The 17562-nt window shown below is 50.9% G+C and overlaps 1 protein-coding gene across 3 annotated transcripts in view; it reads left to right on the top strand.

The window, feature by feature from the left end:
• Positions 1-13334, top strand: part of Syndig1l (synapse differentiation inducing 1 like) — a 20873-nt gene extending 7539 nt beyond the window's left edge. Inside the window, exons 2-6 of one of the 3 annotated variants that reach the window (XM_021179197.2) lie at positions 7232-7547; positions 7893-7997; positions 10324-10801; positions 12274-12414; positions 12556-13334. In XM_021179197.2, the coding sequence (XP_021034856.1) occupies positions 10388-10801; positions 12274-12414; positions 12556-12714 (714 nt within the window). In that variant the 5' untranslated portion in view covers positions 7232-7547; positions 7893-7997; positions 10324-10387 and the 3' untranslated portion in view covers positions 12715-13334. The remainder of the gene's footprint in view (positions 1-7231; positions 7548-7892; positions 7998-10323; positions 10802-12273; positions 12415-12555) is intronic. The other 2 variants (XM_029484333.1, XM_021179198.2) reach the window with 2 other exon arrangements.
• Positions 13335-17562: the final 4228 nt, after the last annotated feature.

Genomic DNA, 17562 nt, shown 5'->3' with positions numbered 1-17562 from the left:
TCTCTCTCTCTGTCTCTCTCTGTCTCTCTCTCTCTCCCTTCCTCCCTCCCCCTCTACCTCTCTCTGTGTAACCCTGACTGTCCTGGAACTAGCTTTGTAGACCAGGCTGGCCTTGAACTCAGAGATCTTCCTGTCTCTGCCTCCCAAGTGCTGGCATTAAAGGCACAGGCCACCATGCCTAGCTGCTTTTAATCACTGATCCTTTTCTGTGGCCCTAGAAAGTCCGTACTTACCAAGGAGCCTCAGTATGATACAGTAAAGCTAGCTCACATGCTCATGAATTCCATCTCTCATTCATGAGGCTCTCTCTTGAGTGCCTACTATATATCAAGCAAGGGAATATATGGATGAGCAAGACAAACCCAGTCTCCACCCCTCTGGAGCTCACAATCTGGTGAGGGAGAAAGACACTAATCAAGGAATCACACGTATATAAATAGAGACTGTGATAAGCACTTTGAGAGGAAGAGCGTGGAGCGGTGGAGTGCCGATAACCAGGGAACCAAAAGCTAAACCGAGGATGCAGGGAGAGCCTTCCCAAGGAAGTGGCCTTTAAGCTGTGAGCTAAAGCATGTGAGCGGAGCTTCCCAGAAACATGGCTGTGAAGTGGAACAGAGATGGAGACAGAAACTGAAAGGCTTAGAGGCACCAAGGATGATGTCCTTGGTATCTGTTGTTCCCTAAACCACCCCCAAAACACAGCAGCTTAAACAACTGACTTTGCCAGGTCAGAGCTAGCTCTGAGCTCATCTACTCCATGCGGTATTGACAGAGCTCACCTGGTGACAGATGGGCACACTCAGAGAGCCCAAGGCGGCTTAGTTCTCTGGTGTCTGTCTTACTAATGACAGGATGGCCCCAGAGTCTGTCGACTGGAACCCCTGCTCACATCACACATGGCCTCTCTGGCATGGTGGCCACATACAATCCAAGTACCCCTAGAGGACAGCTTAAGGTTCCAAGGGAGTGTCCCCCATGAACAAACTGAAGGTGAAGGCCATGCCTTCTGTAGGCTAGCCTCGCAAGTCACACATCACTGTTGCTGTGTTCTGTGCGTGCCTCAGCACTCTCAGACCAAGAGGAGGGGCAGGCATGGAACCTTGTTCTGGCAGGGGTTCAGAGTGCTTGCTGCTGTTTGGCAAGCAGTTTCTTCCGCTGTTCCTTTCTCTTCTCGTGATGCTGGGGGTTGAACTCTGGTTCCTGTGCCCACTAGACAAGCACTCTGTCACATAGCTACAGGGTACTGTATCCCAGACTAGCCATGGATCCTCTTGTCCCCACCTCTGCCGTGCTCAGATGACAGCATTAACACCCTGGTTCATGAAGTTCTGAAATCAAGCCCAGCGCTTCACGCGTCCTAGGTAACTATGAACCCAGCCACAAGCCCAGCCCCTTGATTTGATTGATTCCTACATTTTCGTGGTATTAATTTTATTTGGGGAGGGAGCAGGAATGTCTATGCCGTCATTCATGTGGAGGCAGCAAGACAACTTTCAGAAGTTGTCTCCATCTGCCATGTGGACCCCAGAGATTGAACTGGTCATCAGATTTAACAGCAAGCCCCTTTACCCACTGAGCCATCTTGCCATCCTACACTGTCACTTTCCTGCAAAGGAGACTACGGTTTGCTTAAGAGCTGTTAGAGGCTGGCGTGACGGTACGTTCTCATATTCCCAGTACTTGGGAGGCAGAGGCCAACGCTAGGAGTTCAAGGCAGCTTCAGCTACATGGTGATTTCAGGTCAGCTTGGACCAGATGTGGCCCTTCAGAAACAAACAGCAACCAAAAGCAGTTGGGGGGAATGAGGAGCTGATGGAGACAGTGGTGTGGGAGATGATCAATTGTGTTAAGTTTGCTGAGCTGAAACAAACAGAAAGCGGTGTTCGCCATTCGCCTTGGCTCAGCTCACCTTGCCCTTGTCCCCGTGCCTGGCTTTCTCCCTTCTCTGGCAGATTTAGCAAGGTGCAGGCAATGACACCTAGCTCACTCTGTGGCTCTCTTGCTTACAGGCCAAGAGCTATCAATCTGGCATAAACCTTCTACCAACAGCTACCGTAATCAGAGCACTCCACAGCTGGCCAAGCGGTTTATGTGTTACTGGCTGGAAGGTGGTGCAGTTGGTGCCTGTTCTTAAAGAGTTCACCTTTTCCCTGGATTGTAACCACGTCTGTTTAGTCTTCTGCCACTCGGAAGTCCTGGTGTTTCATTCTCGCTTTAAAAGCGCCTCTCCTGATGCACTGAGAGATGGTGGCTGGTAGTTCAGGACCCTCTTAATGGCCCTGGATTTATTGGAATCCAGGCCTTCCAAGGTTTTCCTCCCTGGGCTGCCAAATCACCCCAAAGCTCCTCATCTTTTTTTTTTCTTCTGAAACAGGGTTTCTCAGTGTAGCCCTGATTGTCCTGGAACTCTCTCTGTAGACCAAGCTGGCCTCAAACTCAAAGATCCATCTGCCTCTGCCTCCTAACTGCTGGAATTAAAGGTGTGCACCACCACCGCCCAGCTCCTTGTCTTTTCTTAAAGGCCCCATTTCTTCTCTTCCCTGATGACTCTGGTGTTAGCTCCCCTTCTCCTCTTATTTTCCTGCCTCCCAGGGCACATACCTGATAGGTGTGTCCAGACACACCCAGGCTTTGGATAAATATCAAACCTGAGTTCAAATACAGGCTCAGCCCCTTCACTCCGTCTATCTTTCTTAACCTTCCTGGGCTGCGGTTTTCTTGTATGAAAAGTAGGATGCGATAATAATCAGATTTGCTGCTTTTTGTTTTGTTCGTTTGTAGAGTCTTTCAGTGTCGTCCAGGCTGGTCTGGAACTCCAAAGTCTCCTGTCTCAGCCTCTTGAATGTTAGAAGTACAGGTATGTGCCCCCATGCTGGCTCTGTTGTAAGGTTTTAAGATACAGTTCATAGAGCTGGCCCTGGTGGAGGTAAAGGCAGGATGCCAGCCTTGGCAACTTATTCAGACCTGTCTCAAAGACAAACAGGAGTCTGGGAGGTGGGTCAGTGGGTAAAGCCATGAGTTCAAATCCCCAGAACTCAGAAGTGTCATGTACAATTTGATGTTGTGTTCCTACAGGAACATGGGACGTAGACACCGGAGAGTCCTAGGAAGCTCTCAAGACAGCTAGTGGGACAGACACAGAGGCAGACAACAAACCAGCTCTGTTGCAAACAGGGCGAAAGCAAGAACTGGCACCCAAGTCAACATGTTCTCACATACACATACATGTACACACATACACACACAGAGGCATGCACACATACCTCCTGGTCGAGGAGGTATTTGCTTAGTAGTTAAATGTATGTATTCTGGCCAGACAGACTTAGCTCAGGCTCTACCGCTCACCAGCTGTGTGTTCTTAGAAAACCTGTTAGTCTCTCTGAGCTCCAGTTTTCCCATGCATGAAGATAGTTAAGTGAGTCAGCTACTGCATCTGAAGCACTTGGCAGGGGCTTAGAACTCATGTTGGGATTTCAAGCATGTGCCACCACACTTATCTTATCTTCTTATAGAATGCATTTGCCTTTTTAATTTAAGATATGTGTGTGTGTGTGTGTGTGTGTGTGTGTGTGTGTGTGTGTGTGTGTATTTGGTATAAGCTTCATATACTTATGTTCTCTCATATGACAACCCCTAAGTCAAGATAGGAAACAGTCCTATTACTCCAAAGAGTCCTTGGACCCCTTCTGGGTGCCCATCCCCGGCCCAGCCCGTAGCAACCATTGATCTGCTTTCTATTATAATATCAACCTTTTGTGTATGGGGTCTGGGGAGCAGGGAAGGCACAGGGAAACAAGGTCTCCTGTAGCTCAAGCTGGCCGAGAAGTAAATTTGTAGCTGAGGATGCCCCTGAACTCTTGATCTTCCTGCTTCTGTCTCCCAGTTGCCAGGGTTGCAGGCATCTCCCAGCTAGACTTCCACTTGAGTGGACTAAAACGCACGACTAGCTTTGGTCCACTGCAGGCACTGTAGTTACTGATACAGGACATAGTCTAACATTTTGTTTTGTTTTGTTTTGTTTTGTTTTGTTTTGTTTTGTTTTGTTTTGTTTTGTTGTTTTTGAGACAGTCTCTAGCCCAGGCTAGCTTCAGACTCTGTGTAGCTTGAAGTCTTCCTGTCCCCCGCTCCTAACTGCTAGCACCACAGGTATGCCCCACCATACCCAGGAGACTGAAGCAGGAGGATTAAAGTTCAAGGCTAGCCTAGGCAACCTATATCACACACACACACACACACACACACACAAATTGAAAACAATAATGCAGAGCTAGGACTGTAGCTCAGTGGTAGAGCACTTGACAAATATGCTTAAGGTTCAAGTCCCAGTTACATTAAAAAACAAACAAACAAAAAGTTGCTGCTGAGGCTAGAGCTTAGTTGGCAGAGTGTTTGTCTAGCATGCATAAAGCCCTGAGTCTGATTCTCAGCAACCCTCGAACTGACCAGCCCTGTCCTAGAACCTGAGAATGGCTGCTCAGACCAACAGCCAGGAGGCCTTGTGCAGGTCACCAGAACCCAGCGAGAGGTCCCTGATTCCAAGCTTGGCCTCAGTTCGCATGAGGGCTGATCTGCTTCTGGTTTGCCCCTGCTTCGGAAGTGTTGTCTTATCGAGGAGACAGTGGAAAACGTGGGGTGCTCACTGAGGTCCCCTTCCTTGTCATACCCTGAGCCAGCCCCTCACACAGCAGGAAAGGTCCCAGAGGGAAGCTCAGGGCCTCTCTGGGTCTCCCTTGCCTCTGCGATCTTGGGATTGCAGCCTCCTGAATCCTGGCAACCCTTGATGATTCTTCAAGGCCTTGGCGTGTCTCTCCCCACCCCAGCTTTCCTAGCTATTGTTGGCAGCTTAATGTGACACTCACAGTCTGTCACAGCTGGAAGAGAAAGCCCTCCTCAGCCGCCACCCCCTATTGTTGTGCTCCCATCAGAATTACAGAGTCAAATGAGCTCTCAGAACAGTTTGGTTCCCAGCACGTGGTAAAAAGCTCAATAAGTGTGAGTTATTGTTCTTCTCCCAATAGACTTCCAGGGAACGACTGAGCCGAGTTTTTACAGTCAGCTTCTCCTAACTCTCCCATACATTTTCTGGATTAGGATGTCTACTGTTGCTCCGCACCTACCACAGGAGGCTGTAATTGAACTCTGGGGACCCCTGGATGGTTTCCTGTCTTTGGCCTGTGCGTGCAAAGCCTTAACCTAGGGGCTTGGGCTGGGATAGTTCTCAGTTCAGGAAACAACCCAAGGGCGTGGCTTTCTCAGAGACACCTTCTCCCCACTTTCCTTTGGCAGCATCCAGATTCAGCTCCAACCTATGTAATTATAGGAACTTCAGGTGTTCTCATGCCTGTCCTCTGGAGCACAGTACATGTGTGTGCACACGCACAAACACATATGCACACACACATACGCACACACTCACCTGCAAGCACACCAGCAACCACACTAGTGTCTAGAAGGCACACTCAGCTCATGTAAGACCAGGACCACTCGGTGGTCATGAGAACTGCTCTGGTGTGGTCGCCTACCCTGGAGAACAAGAACACAGAAAGGCAGGCTAAGGGCTCAGCCAGGTCAACGGCACAGAGAGCTTGGTGATCCGCTATCTTTTCTTCCACCAAGGACCCAGACTGAGGTTCTTGGGATGAGGCCCTGAACTCTGTTAGTGACCTTGTAGTTGGGGGTAGGAGTGAGGTGGGAGGGCAGACATGAGCTGTCTAAAGTCATGACTCCTGGCTGCAACCACCCACCAGTGACTTTTCCAAAGCAGAAGTCTAGGGAGGAGTGTGGGCAGGGAGAGGCTCTAATATTGCGCTCAACCTCAAACCCAGACGGAACTCTTAGCCCTGGATGGATTTTAGGTAATGGGCTCAGAAGAAACCTAAGCTCTCAAGATTTTTCTTTTCTGATTTAGAATTGTAAATGGTAAATTTACATTCATTGTAGGTGGATGATAGATCAGACAGACAGACAGATATGGGAAACGGGAAAAAAGAGGACATGAAGAAGAAAATGTAGATCGTCTGCGCTCCCACCCCAGGCAGGCGCTCATCACTGTTGATACTTGGCAGAGTGCAGATGGCTTCGTGCACTGATTGCTTTTCTTCCTCTCATTGGACCAGGCAAGGAGCGTTTTTTTCTCAAGTCATTCTTTATGGACCTGTTCAAAGGCCTTTCACCACCGGGTTATATGCCATCATTTATTGAACTTGTTTCCAGTTCTTGGACATTCAAGTGACTTCTTGTTCTTTTGCTGTGTAAAAATCACAAGTCTTTGTGTATGAGGGGGACAAGCCTTGCTTGGGGGACTGGAAGAACCCCTCAGAGCACAAGAAGGCAGGGACTCCAAGAAGGCTGTAGGTGGCTTGGACTACAGAGGCTCGACTGGGTGTTTGAGCTAGAGAGCCTGACGGGAGTGGAGAGTGAGCCAGGGCCACTTGCTTCAGCCTGCTTTGGGCTTGAGAACAGCCTTATGGTCTCTGGGCATCTCTCCATCCCTTCTGGGGGGAGGAGAGGGCGTAAAAAGGAAGGATGGAGACTTGCCAAGGCTTATAGAGGTTAGGACAGGATTGGGTTTGATGCATGTAGTGGTTCTAAATGCTCTGGGGCTGCCCGCTCTTCCTCAAGACCCCTGCACACCTCAACCACAAGAAGAAAGGCAGAGTGCTGCTTTGGCTAATACTCTGGAGGCTTTAGACCCAGGGGCTATCCATTAAGACTATCTAGAGAAGAGACTGAGGGTCCTCTGGGAGCTATGTCCTTGGTTTTCGGAGGCATAGATAGAGATAAGATGGACTGGGGTGGTACAGGTGGAGCTGGGAAGATAGAGTCAACTTCGTGGCTCTCCTGTCTCTCTGCCCAAGGCAGATATTTTGCTTTTCTCTCACCTCGCTCAACTTGCCCACTGGGCAATGGCAGACTGGCAAAATCAGGATGGTGTACTTCACTAGGCTCCAAATGTGCTCGCCTATCTCCTACTTTAGCAGGAGCCCCTCCTGTGGGGCTCCGTGGAGCTATAGAATCATAAAATGTTGGCACTACAATTGCCCTCTTCTGTGGGCACTTCCCCTAACCCTTCGTGGGTGATCTCAGGAAAACCTGAAAGGCCAGAAAAGGCTGACGGACCAGGAATGGGCTCCCCAAACATAGACCTTGGGCACTCTGGTTCCCTGCCATCAGCAAGGAGCCTTGTCCCCATCACCGTAATCCAAGGGTTCCTTGCTTTTTGGAATCCCAGGGAGGAAAAACGAGGCCCTGCATTTGTGATCTGAACCAACATCCCAACCTAAGCTTCGTGCTCCATCGCCACACTGGGTGACAATCACATGGAACTCACAGCAAAGCGTTGTCCAAGCAGGACCCCTAGGCACATGGCGGTCCCACACCCCAGCACACCTGTACCTGCTCTGCATCCGGAGCTGGCCTGTTGGGTCACATGCCCTGTCTGCTGTGCTTTGGTACTCTTCATTAGACATTCCTCTAGCCCCAGGTTCAGTGCAGAACTCTCAGGGACTCAGCACCACAGCAGCCTCTTCTCATCCCGTTCCCCTCATGTAAGTATCAGCCCATGCCCTCCCTAATGATGAGTCAACCAGGGAAGCCTAAGACCTCTCGGACATGCCCACTGTGCCCTGCCCCCATCCCATGCCCCTCTCCTCTATGTTCTCTCTCGTTCTCTCATTCTCTCTCTCTCTCTCTCTCTCTCTCTGTCTCCACTACCCAGCCATTGCTCCTGGGGCCATTCTGTCTTCAGACTCCATCCATGTCACCTGGGGGCAGACGTAGAAATGACTCCTTCCCAGGCATTGGTGGTGAATGCTTGATTGGGGATGGGACCAGATAAGCTCAGCCTTGGGAACAGAAATCTCTCCCTAGGCTTTCCCTTCTTCTATCATTAGCAGAATGCCAGCTGGGAAGTCAGAAAGGCCCCAGTGGGTGAAGACAAGTCCTGAAGCCCAGAAATAAAGATCGAAGCCTCTGGGGCTGGACAGATGGCTCAGTGGGTAAGAGCACTGGCTGTTCTTCCAGAGAACCAAATCAGTTCCCAGCATCCACATGGTGACTCACAGCTATCCGTAACTCCAGTTCCAAGGGGATCTGACACACATGTTTGATCTCTGTGGACACCAGGCATGCATGTGCTGTACATGTGCATGTGTGTCATACATATAAAATAGATAAATAAAATTTTAAAATAGCATCTTCCATGTATCATCTTCAGGGCCCTGTCACTTCAGTAATCTCTGTGAATCCTAAAGGCAGCCTCATAGGATAGGGAGGGCTTATCATCTGTTATTTTATTTTATTTTATTGGTTTGGGGGTTTTTGTTTGTTTGAGACAAGATTTCTCTGTGTAGTCCTATCCTAGAACTTGTTCTATAGACGATAGGTTGGGCCTTGAACACACAGAGATCCACCTGCCTCTGCCTCTCGAGTGCTGGGATTAAAGGTGTTGGCCACCACTGCCCAGCATCATCCAGCCTTTATGGGTGATGATGCTCAGGACCTTGCAAGTTCACCAGAGTCATCCAAGCCGAGGTGGAACCCAAGTCCACAGACCAAAACCCAGGGCAAGTCACACCAGAACCATCCCTAAAGTATGGAAGTCCCTGAGGCTGCTTCATCCCTCTCTCCACATCTGTTCCTCTCTGCTGGAGTGTGTGGATCTGTCATAGACATACTCAGTGGCTTTTCCCTTCCCTTCAGCCAACCTTCTGGGTACACGGCAAACAGTGGAAGGAGGGAGGGAAGGCAGCCCTCCAGTACATCCATAATCTGAACCTGTAGGGTCTGTGCACTTCCTGTTGTGCACGGATGCAGACCTCAGCACCCAGGATGCTCGGCCTTAGGAGCTGCAGGAACTTCCCAAGCTCAGCTGATCTTAGAGAGCAGATTAGCCTAAAGTGCTCTTCCTAAAACTACATTGTGGGAGGTCAGGGAAAGCGCCCTGCCCTGCCAAGAGCTGTAGCCATAAACACCCCCTGTGCAAGCTAAACACAGATTTAAGAATAAACCCTGCTTCAATCCCAGTTCCGTCTACCCCGAGACCTGTAATATTGCCTGCACCCTTCTCTCCAGCTCTGCCACTGATTTCTCAGTATCTCTGTAGTCTAGGCGGACCTTGAACTTTGTGGTCTTCCTGCCTCAGCCTCCCAAATAGCTGAGATAGCAGGCCTGTGTCACCAGGGAGCTTCAAGTAGCCTCGGTTTACCTGGATACAGTAAACTTCACCCCTCCTAATGAGCCAGGAGTGTTTGTGCACACCCAGTAAGCAGCGGGTTGGGGCAGGAAGATTTCAAGGCCAGTTTCAGCTACATAGTGAGTCTTTAGTTGTTTGGTTGTTCTGTAGTAGGTTCTGCTTTTGTTTTGTTTTGTTTTGTTTTGTTTTGAGACAAGGTCTCACTATGTAGCCCAGGCTGGCCTCAAATCTAAGTGCTGAGTTTACAGGTGTAAGTAAGCCTCCATGCCTGGATTACATAGTGAGTTTGAAATCAGCCTGGGCAACGTAGTAAGACACCGTCTTAAAATAAATGAATGAAGCCCAGCAGCAGTGATATACATCTTTAATCCCGGTACTCAGGAGGCAGAGCCGGCAGATCTCTTGTGAGTTCAAGGCTAGCCTGGTCTACAGGGCGAGTTCCAAGACAGCCAAGGCTACACAGAGAAACCCTGTCTCAATGATGATCATGATGATGATGATAAAGGGAGAGGATGGGAGACTGAATAAGTGACTAGCTGCTCTTACAGAGTACCAGGGCTCAATTCCCAGAACCCATGTCTAGTGGCTCACGACCACCTGTAACTCCAACCTTCCGGGATAGCACCTTTTAGCTGTCTCAAAGCACTTACACACACACACACACACACACACACACACACACGTCGTCTCAGACTTTCCTGCCTCTCTGTCGGTTCTGCCCATTGCACTTCTTAAGCCCATGCGCTGCCAAGCGCTGTGCTTCTCCTTCAGGGTAGACAAGGGTGTTTTAGATTAAACTCCTGAAGACCAGCAGACACACTTCTCCATCCCCCCCCCCGACTTTTGCCTCTCCCAATGCAGTATTCCCCGTATTAGGTACAGTGCCTGGCATATAGCTAGTCTTGAATAATCATGTGCCAAAGAAGGAAACGACTGAACCAACTTTGTGAACTGAGTACCACTGCCATCCTCACTTCACAGACAGAGAAACAGAGGCTCTGAGAAATAGCTAGCTCAAGGTCCCACAGGTGACAAACGGCAAAGCAGCACAGAGTTTACCTGCTCAACCACTCCAGGCCACGTATCCAGGGGCCTGGCCTCTAAGACAGCCTCTCTTGCTCTCCTAACAGGCTCCGTGAAGACTGTGTGGCTGCCGGAGACTTCCCTCCCTGGCGAGGTCCTGCCTGAGGAACCATGGAGAGCCTGAGTGAACTACAGAACCCACTGCTGCCTAGAAGCCCCACCCACCTCCACAGACCCTACCCCTACTCGGAGGCCCCGCCCGGCTGGTCCTGCCAGGAGCAGCTTTATTCCTTCCTCCTAGGAGGTGCTGGTCCTGCCCGTGCCCACCAGCTCCTAGACCCAGGGTCCCTGCAACTGGCCGTGGAGGCCTGGTATCGGCCTAGCTGCCTCCTGGGGAGGGACAAGGTCAAAGAGCCCAAAGCAGGCAGCTGTGAGACCAGCTTCACCGAAGCCAGGGAACCTTTAGCGGGACCCGCAGAAGAGGGCTCAGAACCTGGTCAAGCTGAGGAGGAAGTAACCATCCACACTGTGTCCTACGGGGTTCAAGAGGAGTTGCAGGGCCAGGAGGACAGTCAGGAGGAGGAGGTAAGTAGCGGTTTTAAAACGTTGATTCTGGCCGGGCGTGGTGGCGCACTCCTTTAATCCCAGCACTCGGGAGGCAGAGGCAGGCGGATTTCTGAGTTCAAGGCCAGCCTGGTCTACAAAGTGAGTTCCAGGACAGCCAGGGCTAAACAGAGAGACCCTGTCTCAAACAAAACAAAACAAAACAAAACAAAACAAAACAAAAAAAAAACGTTGATTCTAAGCTGGGCATGATGGGGCATGCCCTTAATCGCAGTACTCAGGAGGCAGAGGCAGGAAGATGAGGGATTTGATGTTAACCTGGTCTATATAAAGACTTCAAAGGCAACTTGCACTATACAGTGAGACCCCATCACAAAACAAAAAAAAAAAAAAAAAACGAAGGCAACTTGTATTCACAGCACTGGGGGGTGGGCAGTGTGTGAAGACAGAGGGATCAGGAGTTCAAAGTCAGCCTTGGCTACCTGGTAAGTTCAAGGCTAGCATGGGCTACCCTATTGATATCCTATGGAAAGAGGAGGAGGGTGGAGCTATAGCTTGCTTTATCACCCAAATGATAAAGAGCAACCATTGTAAATAGCAACTATTAGTCACTGGAAAATAATGTGATTATATTGGTAGCTGATCATGTTTCTTCTCTGCCTCTCTCCCACAAAGTATGTGGCTTTAATAACCTGATTTTTCCGATATCGCTCTGTGTAATTTAATATCTCCTACAAGGTGATTTGTAACGTGACAGGGTCTTTCATTGTGAGCCCTTCCATCATTTGTTAACTTGCTGTCCCGGTCCTCAGGCGCTGAGAACACTCATCTTCCATCTTCCCCAGGCTCTCTCTTGGGATGAACATCTCTGGGTTCAGAGACTTGCGTTCTTCCATGATGAGAAGTTCCTAAAAGTACCAATTCACCAGGTCACTGAAAAGGCTCTCGATGGCATGACATAGTGTGACAGGCCAGCCTCCGCTCTCAACAGCAGTCGAGGCTTGTTCTGTATCTACCTGCTGGGTAGTAATTGTTTTGTTGCTGTGTTTTTAAAAACATTATTAGTGGGGCAGTGGTGGTGCACCCCTTTAGCCCTGGGCACTTGGAGACAGAGGCTGAAGATCTCTAAGTTCAAGGACAGCCTGGTCTACAGAGCAAGTTCCAGGACAGGACTACACAGGAAAACCCTGTCTCCAAAACCCCCAAAACCACCAACAAAAACTACATACTTTATTATCTATCTATCTATATCTATCTATCTATCTTTATTATCTATCTATCTATATCTATCTAATTTCTGTATTACGGCCACAGCCCGTGTGTGGGAGTCAGAAGACAGCCTGTAGGAATCACTTCTCTCCTCCTACCACGTGGGTCCCAGGGATTGGTGGCTGGCACCTTTACCCAAGGACCCACGGGAGCTTTCAACTCTCGTCAGCCTGCCAGGGTTTACGAGACCCTGGGTGGTGCCAGCAGACCTCACTCTCTTGCAGAGCGATGGGACCTCCAGCGAGAGTGAGTGTGAAGACGCTTTCCTCACCCTGCCTCCCAGGGACCACTTGGGACTCACTCTCTTCTCCATGCTCTGCTGCTTCTGGCCTCTGGGCATTGCTGCTTTCTATTTCTCCCAGGGGGTAAGTGTACAGGGGGCCCAGCAGTGCCTCTCCGGCCACCTCTCTCACCTGCAGGATGGGGGCCAAGGACCTGATGGACTGGGCTGGGTTTGGGGGAGGGGCATGGGGCTATTGTCTTATATCAACGTTTTGTCTCCCTAGACCAGCAAGGCCATCTCCAAAGGGGACTTCCGCCTGGCCAGCACCACCTCTCGCCGAGCTCTCTTCCTGGCCACACTCTCCATCGCTGTGGGGGCCGGTCTCTATGTGGCTGTGGTGGTAGCTCTGGCTGCTTACATGTCCCAGAATGGCCATGGCTAGTGGTCAGTAGGACTGTCATCCCAGCTCTCCTGGCCTACCGGTGTAAAGCTCAGAACTGTGTATTCTATGGAGCACCTTGGCCCTGAAGAGAAGTACCTGCGACAATAGCTTGCTGAGGCGAGACCTCCCCTTCTGCAGCCCACACAGGGGCCATCTTGCCCTCTTGCCCACTGTTTTCCAGTCCCAGAGCAGACTGGGTGTGGATGGGAAGCAGGTGCAGCAGGGTGGTCCAAGAGGCCTAGCCTGGTATACTCTGCCCACTCCCTACAGGACCTCTGCCCCATAGGCAACTCAGTCTCTACTTGCCACCTTCCCCCCAGAGAATGAGCAGGAGGTTCCAGGAAGGAAAAAAGAATTCCCAAGGGATAAAGTACCTGGCTGGACTTTTCAGTTCAGAGGGTTCTCATCTGTGCACATTTTGAGCAGCTGCCCCACCCCCCACCCCCTCAGGGCTGAGACCCTCCAACCAGGAAAGAAAACCATGGGCCCCAACCATCTCTTGCTTTGGATACTGCATGTCTCCCTGTTACTGTGGAAGACACTCTGCGGTGTCTCTCAGATAGAGATGGAGCCAGAGAGCTCTGTAATGAGGGCAGGTTGCTAAGGCTTTTCTATACCAGAAGGAAAAAAGAAAAAAAAAAAGGCAGATACAGTGTCAGAGAGGATAGAGACCTGGGATACTGCAGGATCACATGACCTCCCGTTCTCCACCCACCATACTTTCTGGGCTCTGCTGGAAGGGCCCTGAGATGGTACCCGACCTGTGGAGACCGAGAAGGGTATTGTTACTTCCTAGCTACAGCGCGCAGGGTCCTGGATCCAGCCTCATCCAGAAAAGGATGAGAAGGAACTGGGGCGCATGGAATGCAGGCAGAGGAGGACCATAGACAGATGCCTAAGGAATTGGCTTCTCCATAACTCTCCATGCTGGTGGGCAGGGTGTGCCAGAGCCTCCCATGGAGGTTCCCAGGATGCTTGGATCCTGCCTGGAGTATCCAGTCTGGAGTAATTTTGCAGCCATCCCTAAACCCTCCAGCAACCTGAGCAGAAAGGCCAAGCCTTTCTCTCCACCTTAGATATTTCCCCATCTCTGAATGATGGGGCAGTGGTGGTAATGGGGCCTGGGCACCTTCACTGATAACCGCCACTCACGACTGCTTTCAACCCCCTCCACCCCCAGGCACTAAGAGATGTCAGAGAGCAAAGGGCATGTACAGTGGGAAGGCAGGCCCACTGGGACTTAAGCTATAGACCATCGTGCACGATTTGGGGGACCTGGCCATTTCCATGCCCCGTCTAGCCCCACAGCCTCCCCACCTTCCTCACTTCAGGGGTTGCCCACTCCCCACACTGGCAGTTTTAATGTCCCTCTACTGTCTTTATTTATCCTGGTAATAAACTTTTATGTAACACCTGGTGCCACCTGGGGCCTTGGGCTGTCCTGCGCCCATATCCTATGCTTCTCCAGTGTATCCCATCTCCATATGGACCTCAAGAAAAAGGGTCCAGAGGCCACTGTGGCCTGTAGACTGCTCACCCGGGGAAGCTGTTGATGGATTGCACTTGACTTAAGCAAAGCAAGGTAAGACAAGACAGCTGCCTACAGAAAAAGCTCTCCCAGGTATAAGAGCCTTGGTGGTTAGGAAGGGAGAGAGAGGGAACAGCGTGCACTCTACATGGCTGCCTGGAGCTCCCAGGAGATAGACATAGGCAGGGTAAGGTGTGCCAGTGGTCCCATTGCTCAGCTGTCCACATTTCGGGGAAGTGTGGAGAGGAAGTCACCCATGCCTCAGGTTCCAGCCTCAGTGCTAAATTCCCAATATCCTCTCTGTCCTCGGCCTTTAGCAGAGGACAGGAACTGGCCTGGCCTCAAAGTCACTGTGTCTAGAAGGTACTGGGGAAGTATGCCACACATATCCTACCCGCTATGGGCATCCATAAATATGGCAGGGCTCTGGGCACAACCGTGTGTTCTCCATGAGCCAGGGACCTTAGATGAGAAATTAGCATGTGGGGATTATTTGTGGAAGGGAGTTGGCCGGTCTGGGAATAGGGAGAGGCCAGGCTGCCAGGCAGTCCAGATAAACAGTCTGACCAATCCAGGGTAGAACCAGAGTGCTCTTCAGGGTTGACACAAGATAGGGCACTGAGCCAGGCCCTGCTTCCCCTCATCGATCAGTCACTGGTTTTGGGCCACCCAGAAGGGAACATGACCTTGAATGAGCTAGGTTTCTTCAGCTGAGGCCAGCCTCTATGGGAGCCATCTGAAGGTCCTGAGGGTGTCGCACCATCATATATATCCACCACCCTAAGCGGGTGTGCTAACATCTGCCCAGATCCCTCGGCCCACTCTGCATACTGTGACTTGGTGAGACATGCCCAAAGGCAGGTCAAGTTGGAAAGCACTGGAGAGGTGACCAACCTTCCCTCAGTGCCTGGTGGGAGTGGGTGGGTGAGTAGCTTTGATGTCTTGCCCCTTGGGTTGGAGACTAGGCGTATTGCCCCTAGTTCCCAGGGGTCCCCAGTAGGACCCCTTTCTACCTTTCACCGAAGCAGTTCATTGGTAACCAATGGCCCTCACTGGCTGCTTCCCTCTTTCCCATTGCTCTCCTGCACTGGCTGAAATGGCTCCCCATTGGATGTTTCTCAGGGTTAGCTTCAAGGAAACCCAAACCCTCACACACACATGCGCATTCATATCCATGTGTGCACATATTTGCATATATACACCCCTACAAACAGGCCCAGCCATGCACCATGCAGACTGCATGCGGCATGTGAATGCTCAAGAGACCAAGAAGGATGCTGAGGACTCTCCCCCAGCTCCCCCCGCCCCAGTTCCTTCTCTAGGCTGGCTCAAGACCCCAGGCCTAACTAGGCAGGCTGCCTCACAGCCCAGACAACATCTAGTCCCTTCCCTGTCTTTCAGTATGCTTGTGGGCCTTAAGAAGAAGGAAATAGAGGCAAATGGCTTCCAGTGTCCTCCATCCCTTGTTTCCTTCTTTCCTTTCTCTCTTCCCTTCTTTCTCTTTTTTCTTTTCTTTTCTCCAACCCCTGCCCTTTTGGGGGGGGGGGTTCAAGACCCTGGCTATTCTAGAACTCAGCTCTGTAGACCAGGCTGGCCTCTGCCTCCTGGTGCTGGGATTAAAGGCTTAAAGGCAAACACCACCCAGCTCTCTTCCCTTCTTTCTTAAGATGGAGTCTCAGTCTGTCTCTCAGGCTGCCTCATATAGACATACACCACTCTTACTAGTTTGATTTGCTGCTTCCAACTCTAGTCTTCCCCCGCCCCGCCCCCACGCCATCCTCCACACAGCCTTCTCCCTTCCATCACTACCCTCAGATACAAATTCAGGGTCTACCAAAGATGATGGGGTGAGAAATGACTCTGGGGGCTTCCTCCTGCTGGGAAGGGCCTGTTGTGTGGAGCCTGGGCTTGTCCTAGAGTCCTTGGAGCACAGGTAACCACTCTCCTGCCTCTGGCATGCCTGGGGCACTTCAGTCCTCCTGCTTCTCAGCCCTGCTTGTGCCTCCTGCCCGAGGCCCAGGGCTGTCGGCTGGTTCCTCTGACTGGCAGAGAGACTCGGGGGCTGGGGCTGGGGCAGTCCCCTGGGTAAAGGTGCCTGTGATGAGCTGCAGTACCGGCACATCTGTGCAAATATTACCAATTATTTTCCTCACTATAAACACCCAGCAGGAAGGCAGGGAAGCAACCAACCCAAACTGTTTAAAATAGAAACCGAAATTGCTGCACAGGGAAGTCTGGCGGCTAGCAGGGCAGTCCCCCCCACCACCACCACCATCACACACACCAAGAGTTCAGGGTCCCCCTCACCAGCTGCCTTACCTTGCACCTGCCCCCACTGCCCCTAGACCTTACAACTCCACGACAAGGTTTGCTTTCTGAGATGAAGATAAGAAACAAAAACGTCCTTGCTTAGTGTATGAGGTATCTGGCAGAGGGGGACAGTCGTGCTGGGAGGGGAAGTGGGGCTGAGGCCACCTGGCCTGGGATTTGGCAGCCGCTAAGTAAAGCTCCTCTCCTAGTAAGCCACAGAGCCAAGGGTCCTGTGAGAAAAGGCACTAGGAGTGCCCTGGTGAGAAAGCCAGTTTTCCTACCGCCCCAGGGCAGGCAAGAGGGTGGGAGACTGGCCAAGTAAGGACAACAGCCTGTCTCCATTCTAAGAAAAGGCCTTTTTCTGACAGCTAGGAACCAGTTCCAAGGCTCAGCAGCCATTTCTGACCTGCCCTCCCCATAAGCAGGCCGATGGGACACCGAGTCTTCATATAGTCACACAGATTGTTAAAATGGTGACATGATTTCATACCAGTGAATAAGGAGGCTCTGTCCTTTCAAATACTCCACTTTCTGTTACCCTGGCCATGGGCCCAGGACCCCAAATCTCTTCTTACCCTAGAACATAAAAGTTAGCCATTTTTGAAAAAAAAAAAGCAGTTATGAGGAGAGGGGGATGGGGAAGAAGGATTGTGGGAGGTGTGGCTGGGATGGAGTGGGGCAGTGAGCAGAATGTAAAGCAAATATGTATTATAATAATAATAATAAAACAACTGGACAAACAAACAAAAACAGAGTTAGCAGATAGCACACTAGCTCCCATATCCAAATGCTTACATAGGTCTGTGCCAGGACTGCCCTGATGGCTAAATATCCATCTGTCCCTGGCCATGAAGGCTTTATCGCTCTGTCTGTGCTCACAGCCTCTCCCTCCCTAAAGCAGCTCCCCCAGGATGGAGCTGTAGGAAACCCACCATCTTCACAACCAAATATTCTTGCTGCTTTTTAATGATCTCAGCCTAGGTCACAAACTGGCCAGGCCCGAACCCCAC

This window comes from Mus caroli, chromosome 12 (assembly GCF_900094665.2).
Source record: "Mus caroli chromosome 12, CAROLI_EIJ_v1.1, whole genome shotgun sequence".
In the NCBI taxonomy this organism is placed as follows: domain Eukaryota; kingdom Metazoa; phylum Chordata; class Mammalia; order Rodentia; family Muridae; genus Mus; species Mus caroli.
Note: the sequence above shows the minus strand (reverse complement) of the source record. Positions and strands in the feature narration are given on the sequence as shown.